An 18,628-nucleotide genomic window follows, 5' to 3' on the forward strand; every position below is an offset into this window, starting at 1 on the left:
ATGTACCAAGGCACTTCCGCTCTCTATGTTCCTCCCAGCCTGACAAGGGACTCAACCGAGTTCGGCTGGTACTGCTAGGGTGGCACAGCCCACCCTCCCACATTATCCACCACAGATGAAGCTTCATAATGCTAAATCCCCTACTGCTGCTACCTCCGAGGTCATCCAAGGCACCGGAAGAAGCAGCAGGGCCTACCGGAACTGCGTCACAATCGCTCGCCATTCATTCCTATTTCTAGCACGCTCTCTTGCCTCTCTCACATCTATCCTCCTATCACCCAGAGCTTCCTTCACTCCATCCATCCACCCAAACCTTGGCCTTCCTCTTTTACTTCTCTCATCAACTCTTGCATTCATCACTTTCTTTAGTAGACAGCCATTTTCCATTCTCTCAACATGGCCAAACCACCTCAACACATTCATATCCACTCTAGCTGCTAACTCATTTCTTACACCCGTTCTCACCGTCACTACTTCACTAACCCTATCTACTCGAGGTACACCAGCCATACTCCTTAGACACTTCATCTCAAACAAATTCAATTTTTGTCTCTCCGTCACTTTCATTCCCCACAACTCCGATCCATACATCACAGTTGGTACAATCACTTTCTCATACAGAACTCTCTTTACATTCATGCCCAACCCTCTATTTTTTACAACTCCCTTAACTGCCCTCAACACTTTGCATCCTTCATTCACTCTCTGACGTACATCTGCTTCCACTCCACCATTTGCTGCAACAACAGACCCCAAGTACTTAAACTGATCCACCTCCTTAAGTAATTCTCCATTCAACATGACATTCAACCTCCCACCACCTTCCCTTCTCGTACATCTCATAACCTTACTCTTACCCACATTAACTCTCAACTTCCTTCTCTCACACACCCTTCCAAATTCTGTTACTAATAGGCCAAGCTTCTCTTCCGCGTCTGCAACCAGTACAGTATCATCCGTAAACAACAACTGATCATTCTCGTCTACCAGTTTCAATCCTCGTCCAAGCACTCGAGCATTCACCTCTCTCACCACTCCATCAACAACACAAATTTTAAGTAATTTGTATTTTTCCTAACAGTACTTACCTCGAACTACTTTCTTAGGAGTATCTGGGATTCTCCTCCCAACCGACCAGAATTTTGTGTAGTTTCCCCTATCGCCGTTTTCCCTAGTGGGGTCCCTCTGTGGCGGATGGATATTTGCCCTGAGGCGACCCGGGTCAGTGTGCGAGAGCATGAAGCTAGGTCTCGGTCACCAGTAAGCTTTTACTAACCATAATTTTGAACTCCTGTAAGACACTCGGGGAAGGCTGAGCGGGCAATAACCCGAAAGTAGTTCAACGTAAGTACTGTTAGGAAAAATACAAATTACTTAAAATTTGTGATTTGTTCCAACACGGAGTACTTACCTCGAACTACTTTCTTAGGAGACTTATACTTTAGGAGGCAGGGGTGAACTTACAGGCCGGGAGACCTGATAGATACCATGCGACTGAACCTAGATAGGAGGCTAGGTTCCAGCTGACATCAAAAACAGGGTCGGAGACTCGGGGAGAACTACGCAAAAAACTTTCTGATGCCTATGTAACTCACCTCTATGAAAATCATCCGCACATGGGCGTCTCCAACGATCAACTCTCACATGGGCGGAGGACAAGGAAAGGGAACAGAGGGGAAGCAGGAAAGGGAGTAGTAAGGGGGAACTTGTCGCTTGGAATTACTTCCCTCGGGCTTCCTTGGGGCTTCAACCTTAAACCTGTTGGAGCACGGAAATGACTGGTCCAATGGAGAAGGAGTCCAGAGACTTCCTTGTACAGTCTTTCAGGTAATGGGCCATAAACGAAGACTGTCTGGACCACGTACCTGTTTTCAGAATCTGGCCAACTGCCATGTTCTTGTCGAAAGCCAAAGACATGCTTACACCCCTAATGTCATGGGGGCGCGGTTTCTCCGGCACCGTGGATCCGTCACTGTCAGAAGCCTTCTTTATGACTTGCCGCAGCCAGAAAGAGAAGGTGTTCTTGGACACCGCTTTCTTTACCGGGCCCGAGGAAACAAACAGGCTCTTGATCCCCGGCCGAAGCCTGGCTGTCCTTTCAAGATATTTTCTGACTGATCTGACCGGGCACAACGACAAGTCTTCGGCATTGTCTGAACGTGGGATTGCTGGGACTGAAAAGCCCTCGAACTTGGGGTCCCAGGAAGCAGGATTTTGAGTCTTGGCTACAAAGTCCGGAAGAAACTTAAAGCTTAGGTCTTTCCAACCCTTCGAGTGTGAGACCTCGTACGACAACCCGTGGAGCTCGCTGACTCGTTTAGTGAAGGCCAGGGCTAGGAGGAAGACCGTTTTAAGGGTAAGGTCTTTATCATGAATATTCTTGAGCGGTTCGAAGGGTGGCTTAGATAGGACCTTAAGGACTCTGGCTACGTCCCATTGCGGTACTCTAGATGAGCGGGGAGAACATGATTGCTCAAAACTCCTTATGAGCATAGAGATTTGCCGAGAGGCTCCCAGGTTGAGTCCCTTGAGGAGGAAGACTTGGCCCAGCGCGGCTCGAACTCCCTTGATAGCTGAGATAGACACCCCTAGGTCGTCTCTCAGGTGAACCAGGAAGTCTGCTATCTTGTGAATAGATGCGTCCAAGGGTCTCATGTTCTGGGAGGCGAACCACTTTATGAATGTGGCCCATTTCGCCTGGTAGACAATGGCCGAGGATCTACTCAGATAACCAGTCATCCTCGCGGCGGTCTTTGACGAGTACCCTTCCTTCCTCAGCAGACGCTTGATAACCTCCACGCGTGTAGCTGGAGGGACCAGGGGTTTTCGTGGGGCTGACGGAGAAGGTCTTCCCTGTTTGGCAGCGGCCACGGTGGGAGGATCGCTAACCCCTCCAGGTCTGCGAACCACTCTCTCTCCAGCCACCATGGCGCTACCAAAGTCATCTGCAAGTTCTTTGACCGTCTGACTCTGTTGAGGACCTGTCTGAGGGTCCCGAAAGGTGGGAAGGCGTATACGCCGAGTCTGTCCCACGGGTGCTGGAAGGCGTCCTCGAACGCTGCTGCTGGGTCTGGCACTGGAGAACAGAATACGGGGAGCTGGGCATTGAGCCTCGTGGCGAACAGGTCTATCACCAGCGACCCCCACTTGTGGAGGACTGTCTGTGCCACCTTCGGGTGTAGGGACCATTCTGACCCTACTACTTGACCTACCCTGCTGAGGCCGTCGGCTAAGACGTTCTTCTTCCCTGGAATGAATCTGGCCATTAACTCAATGTGCTCTTTCTCGGCCCATTCCAGGATCCTTGCTGTGAGGTCGCACAACTCCCTTGATTTTAGTCCTCCTTGTTTCTTCACGTAGGCTACCACGGTGGCGTTGTTGCACATGAGAGCCACCGTGTTCCCTCGGAGACGATGAACCAACTTTATGCATGCTCTCTGGACCACTAACAGCTCGAGTACGTTTATGTGTAAGGCCCTCTCCTACGGGGACCATTTTCCTTTCGCTGTTTCTTCGAGGAGATGGGCTCCCCACCCCTCCTTCGACGCGTCTGTGAAGAGCAACATCTCTGGAGGGGAGGTCGCGAATGGCATCCCTTTTAGGGTGTTCGTCCTGTCGGACCACCACCTCAGTGTGTCTTTTGTCTCCGGTGACACGTCGACCATCCTGTGCAGAGATTCTCCCGGAGACCAGAGTTCCTTCAGGTTCCACTGAACCGTTCTTAGTTTGAGTCTTCCCCGAGGGACCAACTTCTCCAATGATACCAGGTGGCCCACTAGTCTCTGCCAGTCCTTGGCTCTCCTTGGTATGTCCGTTAGGAAGGGGTGGAGTACCTGATTTAATTTCTCGAGCCTCTCTGCGGAGGGGAATGCTTTCCCCAACTTGGAGTCTAGGACCATCCCCAGGTATGTCATCCTGGTGGAGGGAACTAACTGCGACTTTTCCATGTTGATGGTGATCCCCAAGTCCCTGCAGAACCGTAACAGTTTCGCGCCTTGCTCCTTCAGTACTGCCTCTGAGGCTGAAAGAAGCAACCAGTCGTCTAAGTAACGGATCAGCCGGATCCCCTGCTCGTGTGACCAGGCTGACACTGAGGTGAACACCCTCGTGAACACCTGCGGAGCTGTCGACAGCCCGAAGCATTGGGTCCTGAATTGCAGAGACTGGGAACCCCACTTCACTCTGAGGAACTTCCTGCTGGGGGGTGGACAGGGATCTGAAAATATGCACCCTTGAGGTCCAGGGACATCATGAAATCCCCTTCCCTCAAGGCTGCCAGCACTGACTTCGGTGTGTCCATCTTGAAGTCCGTCTTGCTGATGAACTTGTTGAGGGCCGAAAGGCCGATGACCGGCCTCCAACCCCGTCGCCTTCTCCACCAGGAAGAGCCAGCTGTAGAACCCCGGGGACGAGTCCTTGACTAGTTCTAGAGCTCCCTTGTTCAGCATGGCTGACACCTCCTCTTGTAGTGCTGCCTTCTTCAAGGGGTCCTTGGGTGCCAGCCATTCTGCTCGTTGATCGGGAATCAGAGGGGCGGCTCCGCCAGGAAGGGAACCCTGTATTCTTCCCTCAGGACTGCTACAGACCACGGACCCGCCCCGTTGTCCCGCCATGCTTGCCAAAAACGTTTGAGGCATCTCTCTACCTGAGGCTTCAGCAGGAGTAGGGGGCCTCTCTTCCTACCTTCTCCTGGAGGCGCGGCTAGAACGGCCTTTCCTTGAGCCAGAGTAATTTGGCCTAAAGGAGGCCTGAGGAGTAGTACTTCCCCTACGGGAGGGCTGCGAGGACTGCCGCCAGGACGAAGAAGGGGAGTCTCTTCTTGTCTGGGCTGTAGAAGGGTGGGGACCGTCCGGCGCAATCCTTCTATGAGTGGGACGTCTTACTACAGGGGGCCTGGGGTCCCCTGTCTCCCTGAGCTTTTGGACACTCTCCATAGCTTCTTCCACTGCCTTGAGGGGGAAGATGGAGTCACCTCACACCGGTGAGTTCTTCAAGCACTTTGCCGCGCGTTCGGGGAGCCTACGGGCCAACTTGTTAAGGACTGTCTCTCTCCTCTGCAACACCCAGTTCGCTGTCTGTGTGAGGGACTGGAAGGTGAGGAACTTCATGGCCTTCCCCCCTGAGCAGATCAGTTCCTGAAGCAGAGTCAGGTTTTCCGACACTGTAAGGTCGTGAGACAGTTGGAGGCCAACCAACATGCATGCCCACCAGTCTAGCCACGAGGTCACGTTAACTATATCTTGGGCCGTATTTTCCATTATAGAAGCCTTGGCTAGGGAAAAGCACACTGGGGCAGAGATGGTCCTGTCTTCCGAACTGCCTTGGTTGAGGGCAGCTATTGCCGCTTCCACTGTGCGGGGTCCCGAGTGCCGTCCATCAGAAACATAAAACCTCTTCTGGGTCGTTAGCCCCGGCTCTGAGGGAGTTCACCTGTCCTGCGACGTACCTGTCGACGTGCTCCATCCCAAGCTTTACATCCGGAGCCAACGGGAGGGTCAGGGATGGCTTCTGTTGGACAGGGTTATCCACCATCCTCCCCAACCCTGAGAGCCAAGCCTGCTCCGTCGACGGCTTCGGTTCGTCCAATCGGTGATGGTGTCTAATGAGGGCTAGGACCTTCCTGTAAGAAGACACCTCGTCCGCGGAACACTCTCCGACGTCCATTAAGCCTTCAACCACCTGGTCCTCCGTGTCGGGTGCATCGACAAGCACGGATGGATCCATGTGGGAGGCGTGTCCTCTTCTTCCGGCCAATCCGATGGCCCGGATACTTCCGTCACGGGTGGAGCCACCGAGACGGAGGTAGCCGACATGGGTCTACCTCCTCTCGGGGAGATCCGTGGGGCATGGGACCCGCAGTGTACTACCAGTTGGCCAGGGCGCTTTGACAGAGCTGCTGCGGTACCGGGTACGCAGGCCATGATACCGGGCCGAAACAGCGGCTCTCTCCGCTGGGTGGATGGAGCCGGTGACTTGGCGGGTAACGGCATGGCAAAGTCGATGGCTTCGACCGACGGGCGGATCGAGCAGAAGACACATGGGGCAAGGGCGTGGGGGCGGCTCCAGAGGCCAATGAGGCAGACACTGGAGCGGCAGAGGCCCTGATCGACCCACTATGGGGGAAAGCCACTTGAGCCCCCTTGTCTCTGGAAGAGTGCCTCTTCTTGCTCTTCCTCCTTGAGGTCTTCGACCGTTTCCTGGAAGGGCCTGAACGGGAGCGAGACTTCATCCTATGAGACCTCTTCCGGTTCCTTCTCGCCTCCCGGGGGTCGGAGTCCTCTGATGACGACGAGTCGTACGACGATGATGAGGAAGACACGGAAGAGGAGCTAGATGAGTCCTCTGAGTCTGTCGATGATGCAGGGTCCTGGCGTTGTTCCACCAGCGTGAAGGGCTGCATGAAGTCTGGCGGGAGCGTAGACGACGGCGCCGGGGGAGTCTGTAGCGCCTTCCTAGAGGCGAATCAACCCACGAATTCCTCTTCTTGGCGCATTGGCGATCTGAAGGGCGTCCTTGGCGCCGTCCAGACGATGGAATCGGGGTCCGACGAACCTGTAGGCTGCCTCTCTTTGTCTACGTCTCCCCTGGGCACTGTAGCACCTGAAATGCACTGCCACGATGCAGGGGAAGGAGCCGATCCGGCCTTCCCCCACACCGGGTCTTCGGTCGAGACGGGTACTGCGGGCACCAGAACCTCGTTTCCCCAACACACTCCCGCCCCCCCAGCAGGCTCCCCACACGCCTGCGTAGCAACAACAGTCCCCATATCAATTACATCAGAATCATGGGAAGCAGCAATGGGCCGCTTCCCCGCAACGGACTTACCTCGTCCCCTACTCTGGGTAGGGGAAGGCGACGGGGAACCTCTTTCCGACGGAGCGGCAGGTAACGCTAACGGCGACGCGGCGCCTACCTTCTAAGGGGACCTCTTCGGCGCCTTTTTCTTCATGGTGGCGTACAAGGCCCACTGGATCTCTGGCCAGGACACACACTCCGGACACGTGGAAGACGGGGAAAATGCACTACCCCTGCACAAGGAGCACAACGAATGCGGGTCTACCTCCGTCTTCGACAGCCACGCACCACAGGACTTACCGGCCTTAGGCCCGGGGCAACGACGCTGGGATTCCATAAGCACTAAAAACACCAAGCAACACAAGAACACTGGAATAGGAGGTGAATAAAAGGGCACAAGGGAATGGGTACAACACGAGGGAACCACGTGGTAACACAAAAGGTCGGACGGGATGTGAGAGAGCGGCAAGATGTGAACTCCAGGGCGACCAGAAGCTTACTGGCGACCGAGACCTAGCTCCATGCTCTCGCACGCTGACCCGGGTCGCCTCAGGGCGAGTATCCATCCGCCACAGAGGGACCCCATTAGGGAAAACGGAGATAGGGGAAACTACACAAAATTCTGATCGGTTGGGAGGAGAATCCCAGATACTCCTAAGAAAGTAGTTCGAGGTAAGTACTCCGTGTTGGAACAAATACAAGTTAAACAACCACGGTGACATCACACATCCCTGTCTCAGTCCCACTCTCACCGGAAACCAATCACTCACTTCATTTCCTATCCTAACACATGCTTTACTACCTTTGTAGAAACTTTTCACTGCTTGCAACAGCCTTCCACCAACTCCATATAACCTCATCACATTCCACATTGCTTCCCTATCAACTCTATCATACGCTTTCTCCAGATCCATAAACGCAACATACACATCCTTACCTTTTGCTAAATATTTCTCGCATATCTGCCTAACTGTAAAAATCTGATTCTTACAACCCCTACCTCTTCTAAAACCACCCTGTACTTCTAAGATTGCATTCTCTGTTTTATCCTTAATCTTATTAATCAGTACTCTAACATACACTTTTCCAACTACACTCAACAAACTAATACCCCTTGAATTACAACACTCATGCACATCTCCCTTACCCTTGTATAGTGGTACAATACACGCACAAACCCAATCTACTGGTACCATTGACAACACAAAACACATTAAACAATCTCACCAACCATTCAAGTATAGTCACACCCCCTTCCTTCAACATCTCAGCTCTCACACCATCCATACCAGATGCTTTTCCTACTCTCGTTTCATCTAGTGCTCTCCTCACTTCCTCTATTGTAATCTCTCTCTCATTCTCATCTCCCATCACTGGCACCTCAACACCTGCAACAGCAATTATATCTGCCTCCCTATTATCCTTAACATTCAGCAAACTTTCAAAATACTCCGCCCACCTTTTCCTTGCCTCCTCTCCTTTTAACAACCTTCCATTTCCATCTTTCACTGTCTCTTCAATTCTTGTACCAGCCTTCCTTACTCTCTTCACTTCTTTCCAAAACTTCTTATTCTCTTCATATGAATGACCCAATCCCTGACCCCACCTCAGGTCAGCTGCCCTCTTTGCCTCACTTACCTTGCGCTTTACTTCCGCATTTTTCTCTCTATATCCTTCATACTTCTCAACACTATTACTCTGCAGCCATTCTTCAAAAGCCCTCTTTTCCTCTTCCACTTTTACCTTCACTCCTTCATTCCACCATTCACTGCCCTTCCTCATGCTGCCTCCAACAAACTTCTTGCCACACACATCACTTGCAATCCCAATAAAATTTTCTTTTACTAACTTCCACTCCTCCTCTAAATTACCAGTTTCTCTTACTTTCACTTCATCATATGCCATTTTCAACTTTTCTTGATATTTACTTTTTACCCCCAGTTTTATTAGCTCTTCAACCCTCGCTAGCTCCCTTTTACATCCACCTACTCTATTCCCCTACTCTTTTGCTACAACTAATTTTCCTTCCACCAAAAAATGATCATACATACCGTTAGCCATACCTCTAAACACGTGAACGTCTTTCGATCTTCCAAACATTCTTTTAGTTATCAACACATAATCCATTAATGCCCTTTCTACCACTCTTCCATTTGCCACTCTTACCCATGTATACTGTACTTGTTTTTATCTTTCTTTTTGAAAAAGCTAAACTTGTCACCATCTCTTGCTCAACACACATATCTACCAGTCTTTCACCACTCTCATTTTCACCTGGTACGCCATACTTCCCAATGACGCCTTCTACTTCTGCAGCGCCCACTCTAGCATTTAAGTCACCCATGACTTCCTCATATAAACGCTATTATTTCATGTCACATAATATTCTGTAAAGTATGTAAAAATAAAAAGAGCTCTCATAAACATTCTAAATTAACTAACCTCTGCTTTATTATCCCATTCAACACACTGCAACAACTTGGGTAGTACGTGAGGGACTTGTTCACGACACACGTTACGCAACGACCACAGCATCTTCCTTTCTTGTTCGTGAAGTTCCGTCAGGGGATCGCGATCAGCAATTTGTCTGACTTCTTCCATCATGCCTGTAGTTGCTACAGGCTGCTAAAAGAACAAAACACTCGAGCTCAGATTATAGCCCTAAACTACAATCTCAAACTAAAGCAAACACAATGTGCTAAAACTACTCTTAACAAATAGGGTAATAGATTTATGAATTTGGGCTATATAGCCTGGCCCTTGGCCTGTGAGGTTATTCAACGCTAAGTTTAACAGGGGGAAAACACTGCTTACACGGAAATAAAAGTTAGAGGAGGTCGGATGGCAAGATAGATGAAAGGAAGCAGCAACAGAGGTAAAGTGAAAGGACATATAGCAAGAGCACCTAAGGATTTCCCTATCACATCTAAAACTTCTCTTGGGAGCATTCAGGGCAAATACAGTAAATTCCCTCTAACCTGGCACTCAAATAAGTGGAACTCTCAAGCAACCAGCACCCGGAAAAAAATAATAAAAAAATAAAAAGAATAATTTTGGCTACAATTTGGCAGCTGAGCATTTAGTATTGTAATTAGCCTTATACATATACTGTAGCACTATCTGGTCATAACAGTTTCCTACATGATATCTTGGTCATTGTAAATGAAAAAGAATTCATGATAGAAAAGTCTTTAAGGAAAAAGTGGCCCTTGATATGAAATAAAATAAAAATCATTCGGTGCATAATTCCATTTTCACTAGTAGGCTAAACTTACAAAATGGTAATCTCTTTCATCAGCTGATTGCTAGTTTTAGCAAACCATGTACAGTATTGTTTATCTAGTTGTGAATATGCTTCTTCATAATAATTTTGTACTTATTTCTTTTCATTAATTTCGGGCACATTTTAACTAAAAAACAACTAAGGAGTTTTTGCTCCCACTGTTTTTCATCATTCTACACCTATCAAGAACATGCATACTTATTTGTAAAGAGAACAAAAACTGTATCTGTAACATCAATTCCTAACTTAATCAAAACTTCTGGAAAGAAACGATGAAATTTTCATAATAAAATTCCAGCTTTTGTCTTGAAGTCTTAGCTAACTTTTAAGTCTCTTGACATCATTAGTCAGTGAAGAGAAAGGCGGGCATACATATGAACATCGAGTATAAAATTGACAAATTTGTCTTACTTTTGAACCTCCTCGTATGATCATGTCGCTGACTCACTGTAATGGAGGTGGGTCAGTGAACGAAAGAGATAGTAAATTTCAAGTCCTAAATACATACATACATATACCAAGGCCCTTCCCCCGATTTTGGGGGGTAGCCGACATCAACAAATGAAACAAAACAAAACAAAAAAGGGGACCTCTACTCTCTACGTTCCTCCAGCCTAACAAGGGACTCAACCGAGTTCAGCTGGTACTGCTAGGGTGCCACAGCCCACCCTCCCAAATTATCCACCACAGATGAAGCTTCATAATGCTGAATCCCCTACTGCTGCTACCTCCGCAGTCATCTAAGGCATCGGAGGCAGCAGCAGGGCCTACCGGAACTGCGTCACAATCGCTCGCCATTCATTCCTATTTCTAGCACGCTCTCTTGCCTCTCTCACATCTAAATAATAAACTTAATAACCTACACTGAGTTCCTGGTCATGTACCTTAGTAAAAACTGTGTTAAAAAGTAGTTTATTAAAACTTTAATCTCCAGTTTTTGCTCAAAGATATTTTTTTTACCTAATTAAGTAATGAACCTGTAATGTACAGTATTGTACTTTATGTGCAACTTTATTAATGCAAGTATTTGGTTTATATAAAATGATACCTGGTATTAAGTACTTTTTTTAGTTCAGTATGTGTATAGGGAATGCATGACACTTTACAGGGAGAAAATCCAACATATACCAGGACTCTTGGAACCAATCAATGATTCAGGGAGAAGTATTACTGTACTATATCAATTTCTGTATTTTTAATATATTGTGAGGTAACCAAGGAAAAATAATACCATGTCTTATAAGCCATATATTCTAAATATCTGGCCATCCATCCATCCCAGAAAATATCTGAGATGTCTTCTCTAAAGAAATTTCTTACCTCATCTGTTGAAGAAATCTCTTTGGCAAAAGATATGATTTTATCTTTTGCTGGGAAAACAATAGAAGAACTCTGCTGATATCTTGTAAATGAGATGGTCAAGGTCACAGCCTGTTCATGGTCAGGATTACTGACAAGTGTGCCCAAGGAATTGGGCATTTCAACATCGCCTTCATAAACCTTCCAAGCGTAGAGAGTCATCGATCCTCCTTTTAGCTGATTTCTATAATCGTAAACTGCTGTGTTGACCCATGCCATGGGATTTTTGAATAAATCCTGAAATGGAACAAGCCAAGAGTTATGATAGATTCTATAATAATAAAAAATACAAATACAAAATTATTTAAACCCTTTGCTACGATGACGTTCACTGAACGTCAAAACATGCTAGATACTACACGTTGACATACTGATTACGTCATTTAGAAATATAAACCATAAGGAAGTTAAAATAACTTGTATATCCTACAAGAGTAAAGCACATGGTCTTACAAAACAGCCATGATATTTCACTAAAAAAGCAACTCCCTTCCTTGATATTAGTCCCTCCTTTTTCTTAAGCCAACCAACAAAGACTTTTCCCTGTTGGAGCCCTTGGGATTATAGTATCCTCCTTTTCCAACTAGGGTTGTAGCTTAGCATGTAATAATAATAATAATAGTAATATTCCTGATTGTGTGTGGGCTACTACAGTATAGTATGTTTTTATGTTGCCAAGCATAATCACACCACTCTCTTTAACCAGTGGTGACATTCCCTATGTGAGGCATTACTCTAATCCCCATGACACCCCAGCCCAGACATAGCAATACTCACATCTCACCCCCCTCACCAACTGAGACACTTGCAATCCTAGTCTCTATTCATGTTTACATAAGGGCTATACAAGCGTATTTAAATGTTGAGCTACTGTTCAAATCACATAGGAAAGCATTCTAAAGTCAGACATAGCTGTCACTCTCCACCCAGCCCTTAGCACTTCCCCTCTGACTCCCACTCACGACGTCACCCAACACACCAGTCATGCAAGTTGTTGAAAGCTCCATTTGATCGAATTCCATCACAAACTTATATCTAAAATCACACCAAATCATCTTCATTTGCAACTATTCTTATTCTTACAATATAATAAAGTAGTTAAATTTTACCAGTCACATTGCAAGTCTCACAAAGGAGTAATTCAAAGGATTAGTATTTAGGTCAAAATTGAACTAGGCAAATTTAAAGAAACATCAACCAGATGAAGAAAAAGGTTATGAAATGTAAATATCAGAAAGGAATGAAGTTGCTTTAATAGTGACTACTACTTTCATTTTTAATGAATATTGCTTATCTGATATACTCACCTGTTTGGAGATTGAAGAGCGAGCCTTGGGGACCTTGGAGCTACGACTAACCTCATATATGGCAATACATAAACGAGTGTTTCTTGGGATATTACAAACTCCAATAGCGAAGGTGAGTAACTCATCAACGGTAGCAGACCCTTCTTTAACGCTGACTTCTTGAGTTGTTTTAGTTTCACATAGGGCATTATTTCCATGATATAAGCCGGCTTCCACTACCACCTAATGAAGAGGAAATTAAGTTTCATTATCAATAAAATAAATCTATAACACTTTGCTCTTTCCCTACTACAATTGAAACCTCAAAAAATAAAAAAATCAGATGATGTTGTCGTCGTCGTCGGCGCCCACTCGTGTCCGAGTATTGGGTTCTGTCGTTAGCCATCAGCCTCCTATCAGAAGAAGGGTGGAGGAAACGACAGAATGCCAGTAGCTGGGTATATTGTTTTGGGTGGTCGTGGCTTTGCAACGGCCACGCACACACACTTGGCCCACATCGTTTTCACCGCGGCTCAAGACATATGAGACAGGCGGCTTCTCCGATGTTGGTTGCATCGGGCTGCCGGGTTCTTGTTATGTCAAGGCACGCCTTGTTGCCTGCTCGACAGGCATTGCCCTCTTCCGCCGGCGCTGGGAAGCTCCGCCGTTGGGGTCTTGTTTGGTTTGATTTTGGAGTTTTCCTTCTCCTCGCCTTTGCCTATCTTAAATAAAGGAGAAGGCCTATCAACAAATACATCATCATCCTAATCAAAAGGAAATTACAGTCCTGATGAATTAGTTTTCACAAAATCCCAGCACTATAGCCTTGATAAAATAATAAATCTTATGGCATACGACTCATCCTAATCTATGGAGCATATTTTAGAAAAAGAATGATAACAGAATCTTAATAATAAAATGTATTATTTTAATACTTACCTATGGTTCACTTAGCTTTCTCGGTGAAATTCTTACTTTTTGACGTCTATCATTAAAAATTTAAATAATTTCAACTCCCCCCACCAGTCTTATTTTGCTCTTAACTCCACTACGTACTTGTACTTGTACTTGATGTATTTTCTTCGAAATGTGATGGATTTGTCCTTGAATCATAACCCAAATATTCATCAAATTTCGTAGAATTTAGTTCAGTATTTTTTGCGTAATGTTGTTCACAAAAGAAAAAAAATTAACTAATAAAATATTTGCCATTTACTTAACATTGCGATTATTTCAAAAAGTACTGCTGTGCACTTGTACTTTGATGTGCTTTATCCAAACTGTTACAGATTCATCCTTGGGTCATACCTAACATGACTACTAGGTTTAGTCAAAATCAGTACAATAGTTTTCAAGTGGCTCGCAAACAAATTAATAAACGACGACAGGGGTGACTACATGTCCTTCACAAAATTTTCTATTTAGGCATAGGAAACCTTTCAACAATTAGGTTATGCTATTGATTATTTTATAGATAATTCTGAGAGAAAAGTTTTTAACACTAAATGGTAACTGAATGAGAAACTATTCCTATCACTTGAGCTAATAATTCAATGACTAAAAAAATGATGGAAAATCTTTGGAGTATGTATCATCATAGAGGCAACAAGAGATAGCATATAATAATAAGCAGTATCAGATCACATCTAGAGTAACTTATTTGGATACCTTCAAAAAATAATCAATTAGATAACTCATCAGACTTGAGTTCTTCCTCTGCATTATCCTCATTCCTTTTCCTATCCTGGCAAATTCTCTTTAAGGAAGAAACAGGCTTTTCCTTTAGTTTACTTCTAGCAGTAAAGTTTGCACGTGCTCTAGGAAAGGGATTCGTTTCAGCAGCAGATTAGTAGCATCTACATTTATGCCGCTAGGAAAAACTCAAGATATGCTAGTGGCCTAGCCTAGGTTCACATTCATTTGAAACGTGATTCAATCATTCTCCCATGATCTTTCCTATTCTACTACAATACCCATACGTTATTTCAAGCCATTACTATCCTGGGGTTACCCCTCATAGAAAATGGGTATAGGGTAGACTACACAAAACTCTGGTCGGTTGGGAGGAGATCCCAGATACTCCTCAGAAAGTAGTTCGAGGTAAGTACTCCGTGTTGGAACAAATAAGTATTAAGTGGTCGATAAGAGCCCTTGCTTCACTGAGCGGCAGGATATTAGGATCCAATCTACCAGCTCAGTTTTTTCTATCTCAGAATTCAGGGATCCTAAGTGCTGACTGGAACACTTGGACCACAAGGACAAGAAGTAACTCAAGAATGCAAGACTCAATGTAAAGGCCATCAACTTCACCAGTGCTTTACCCCATCAGAAAGCTTGCTGAATGGTGCCCTAGACTCGCTTGACAAAACTTGAAGAGTTAGCCTAGGGTTCAAAGCAGAGTAGGTTAGGCTAGTATCAATACCTTTGCCTGAAGACTCGCTGGTCTTCTTAGATTCACTAAAAGAAGCAAAAGCACTTTAATCAACTGGCTAGTCTCTTCTGAGTATTTCCTTGAATTAAACGTTAATGTTGCTTTAACATATTATTATTATTATTATTATCATCATTATTACTAGCCAAGCTAGAACCCTAGTTGGAAAAGCAAGATGCTATAAGCCCAAGTGCTCCAACAGGGAAAAATAGCCCAGTGAGGAAAGGAAATAAATAAATGATGAGAATAAACTAACAATATATTATTCTAAAAAGAGTAACAGCGTCAAAACAGATATGTCCTATATAAACTATTAACAACATCAAAAACAGATATGTCAAACAGATATGTCCTATATAAACTATTAACAACATCAAAAACAGATATGTCATATATAAACAATAAAAAGACTCATGTTAGCCTGGTCAACATAAAAACATTAGCTCCAACTTTGAACTTTTGAAGTTCTACTGATTCAACTACCCGATTAGGAAGATCATTCCACAACTTGGTAACGGCTGGAATAAAACTTCTTGAATACTGTGTAGTATTGAGCCTCATGATGGAGAAGGCCTGGCTATTAGAATTAACTGCCTGCCTAGTATTACGAACAGGATAGAATTGTCCTGGGAGATCTGAATGTAAAGGATGGTCAGAGTTATGAAAAATCTTATGTAACATGCATAATGAACTAATTGAACGACGGTGCCAAAGATTAATATCTAGATTAGGAATAAGAAATTTAATAGACCGTAAGTTTCTGTCCAACAAATTAAGATGAGAATCAGCAGCTGAACACCAGACAGGAGAACAATACTCAAAACAAGGTAGAATGAAAGTATTAAAACACTTCTTCAGAATAGATTGATCACCGAAAATCTTGTAAGACTTTCTCAATACACCAATTTTTTGTGCAATTGAAGAAGACAGACCTAATGTGTTTCTCAAAAGTAAATTTGCTGTTGAGAATCACACCTAAAATTTAAAAGAGTCATACAAATTTAAAGAAACATTATCAATACCGAGATCCGGATGTTGAGGAGCCACCGTCCTTGACCTACTTACAATCATACTTTGAGTTTTGTTAGGATTCAACTTCATACCCCATAATTTGCACCATGCACTAATTTTAGCCAAATCTCTATTAAGGGATTCACCAACCCCAGATCTACATTCAGGGGATGGAATTGATGCAAATAGAGTAGCATCATCTGCATATGCAACAAGCTTGTTTTCTAGGCCAAACCACATGCCATGTGTATATAGTATGAAAAGTAATGGGCCAAGAACACTACCCTGTGGAACACCGGATATCACATTCCTATACTCACTATGGTGCCCATCAACAACAACTCTTTTGAGATCTATTACTTAAAAAATCAATAATAATGCTAAGAAACGACCCACCCACTCCCAACTGTTTCAGTTTGAAAACAAGGGCCTCGTGATTAACACGTTCAAAGGCAGCACTAAAATCAAGGCCAATCATACGAACTTCCTGACCACAATCAAGGGATTTCTGTACAGCATTGGAGATTGTAAGAAGGGCATCACATGTTCCAAGGCCTTTACAAAAACTGAATTGCAAACTAAAGAGTAGGTGATTACCTTCAGCAAACCTATTAAGACGTTTTGCCAGAAGACGTTAAAAAACTTTAGATAATATGGGAGTTATGGAAATTGGGCGGTGATCAGTGGGATTTGAGCTACCACAAACACATTTACATAGAGGAGTAACATTACTAATTCTCCAACAAGTGTTAAAAGCTCCTATTCTTGCTAACTTGCGCAAAATAACAGATAACTTTGGAGCTAAGAAATCTGCTGTCTTTATAAAAAACAAAGGAAAAATACCATTTGGGTCTACACCTCCATAAGCATCAAGGTCCATCAACAGAGCTTTAATTTCATGAGATCGAAAAGCTTAACTAGTTAGTTTAGCCTCAGGAAAACAGGAATGAGGAAGTTCAAGTTTTTCATCAGTCTGTTTACTGTCAAAAACATCAGCCAAAGGGGTTGCCTTTTCCTTTGGACAGTGAGTGACTGAGCCATCTGGTTTAAGTAAAGGAGGAACTATTGCATCTACACCAAAGAGTGCAGATTTAAGGGTAGCTCACCATTTATGTTCCTGAGTTGTACCAGAAAGGATTTCTTTTATGGTTAAATTATATTCCTTTTCAGTTGAGGCATAAACTCTCTGAGCAAAAGCTCGAAGCTGAGTATAGTTGTTCCAGGTCAAATCTGATCTGTTACCCTTCCAAAGGTGATAGGCCTCCTGCTTCTCCAAATAAGCATGTCTACATTCATCATTGAACCACGGTTTGTCCTTCACTCGGTACCTTAGCACACGAGAAGGGATACGCCTATCAATTATGTTGACTAGATTCTCATTCAAAGGGACAACAGGATCTACACTACTATACAATTGTGACCAATTCAAGCACAAAAGATCATGCAAAATCCCATTCCAGTCTGCTTGGGATTTCATATTAATTTTACAAGAGTATGATATATCAGGGACAGGCTGCTCAGTCTTCACTACTAATGAAATCAAAGCATGATCAGATGTCCCGACTGGAGAACCAACCTTACTAGTTATAACACCAGGGGAGTCAGTGTATACGAGGTCCAAGCAATTACCAGACCTATGAGTAGCTTCATTTATGATTTGCTCACAGCCTGATTCAGAGGCAAAGTCTAAAGAATGAAAACATGATCCCATAGCAATAACTCTTTTAAACAAAGGAATTACAAACAAATCCAGAAGACATCACTCTTAATTTCAAATAATGTAATACACAAATACCACATTGATAGTGTCCAACACGAAAGCATTAAGAAGACTGTAAAGGCTGTGACATACACAAGCCTAGATCATTGCCATTTACTGCCAGATTGTCTCAACACTGTACTGCAGGACAAAGCCTATTGAAAAGAATGAAAATGGGAAATTCTTAAGTTTTAGGTTATAAGGCAATAAAAAACAGGATCTGAGAGAGATGCAATATGAACATCAATGTAGTCTCATAAATATAATAGCTACTCGTACATCAAAAAAAGGTAAAAAAGACTAAATACTTGCCTCTACTTGGTCGTCAAATTCAAGATTGAGCTTTGAGATTGTTCCAACTTGAAAACTGAAATTTTCTTCAATCGTCCAAGAGGATATGAAATTAATACTCTTCTTCTTTAAAGTCATGCTGGAGAAAGAATTCCGAAGATGTTTCACCCCACCGTCTTCTATCCTCTCATATATATTATCTATGTCAACTGCAAAAAGAAATTAAAAAGTTTTAAAATATAACAATAGCCAATTCTCAGTAACAAAACATTGCTATAGTTATTACTGTCTTAAAGTTTAGTTATCTTAAAGTATTATAATAATAATCATAATTATTATTATTGTTGGTGATTGCTACCTCAGTGGCATCAATTTTATAGGAAACCTTTTCTAAGGTTCTTATACAGGTAATT

The 18,628-nt window shown here is 44.2% G+C and overlaps 1 protein-coding gene across 3 annotated transcripts in view; it reads right to left on the minus strand.

Moving 5' to 3' along the window:
• Positions 1-18,628, minus strand: part of LOC137658478 (phosphatidylinositol 4,5-bisphosphate 3-kinase catalytic subunit delta isoform-like) — a 106,760-nt gene that overhangs the window by 30,997 nt on the left and 57,135 nt on the right. For 2 of the 3 annotated variants that reach the window (XM_068393224.1, XM_068393232.1), the window contains exons 10-13: positions 18,237-18,424; positions 12,745-12,966; positions 11,399-11,674; positions 9,238-9,420 (exon numbers count right to left, since the gene is read on the minus strand). In XM_068393224.1, coding sequence (XP_068249325.1) covers positions 9,238-9,420; positions 11,399-11,674; positions 12,745-12,966; positions 18,237-18,424 — 869 coding nt within the window. The remainder of the gene's footprint in view (positions 1-9,237; positions 9,421-11,398; positions 11,675-12,744; positions 12,967-18,236; positions 18,425-18,628) is intronic. The other variant, XM_068393241.1, reaches the window with a different exon arrangement.

Source organism: Palaemon carinicauda, chromosome 1, assembly GCF_036898095.1.
Source record: "Palaemon carinicauda isolate YSFRI2023 chromosome 1, ASM3689809v2, whole genome shotgun sequence".
Taxonomy (NCBI): domain Eukaryota; kingdom Metazoa; phylum Arthropoda; class Malacostraca; order Decapoda; family Palaemonidae; genus Palaemon; species Palaemon carinicauda.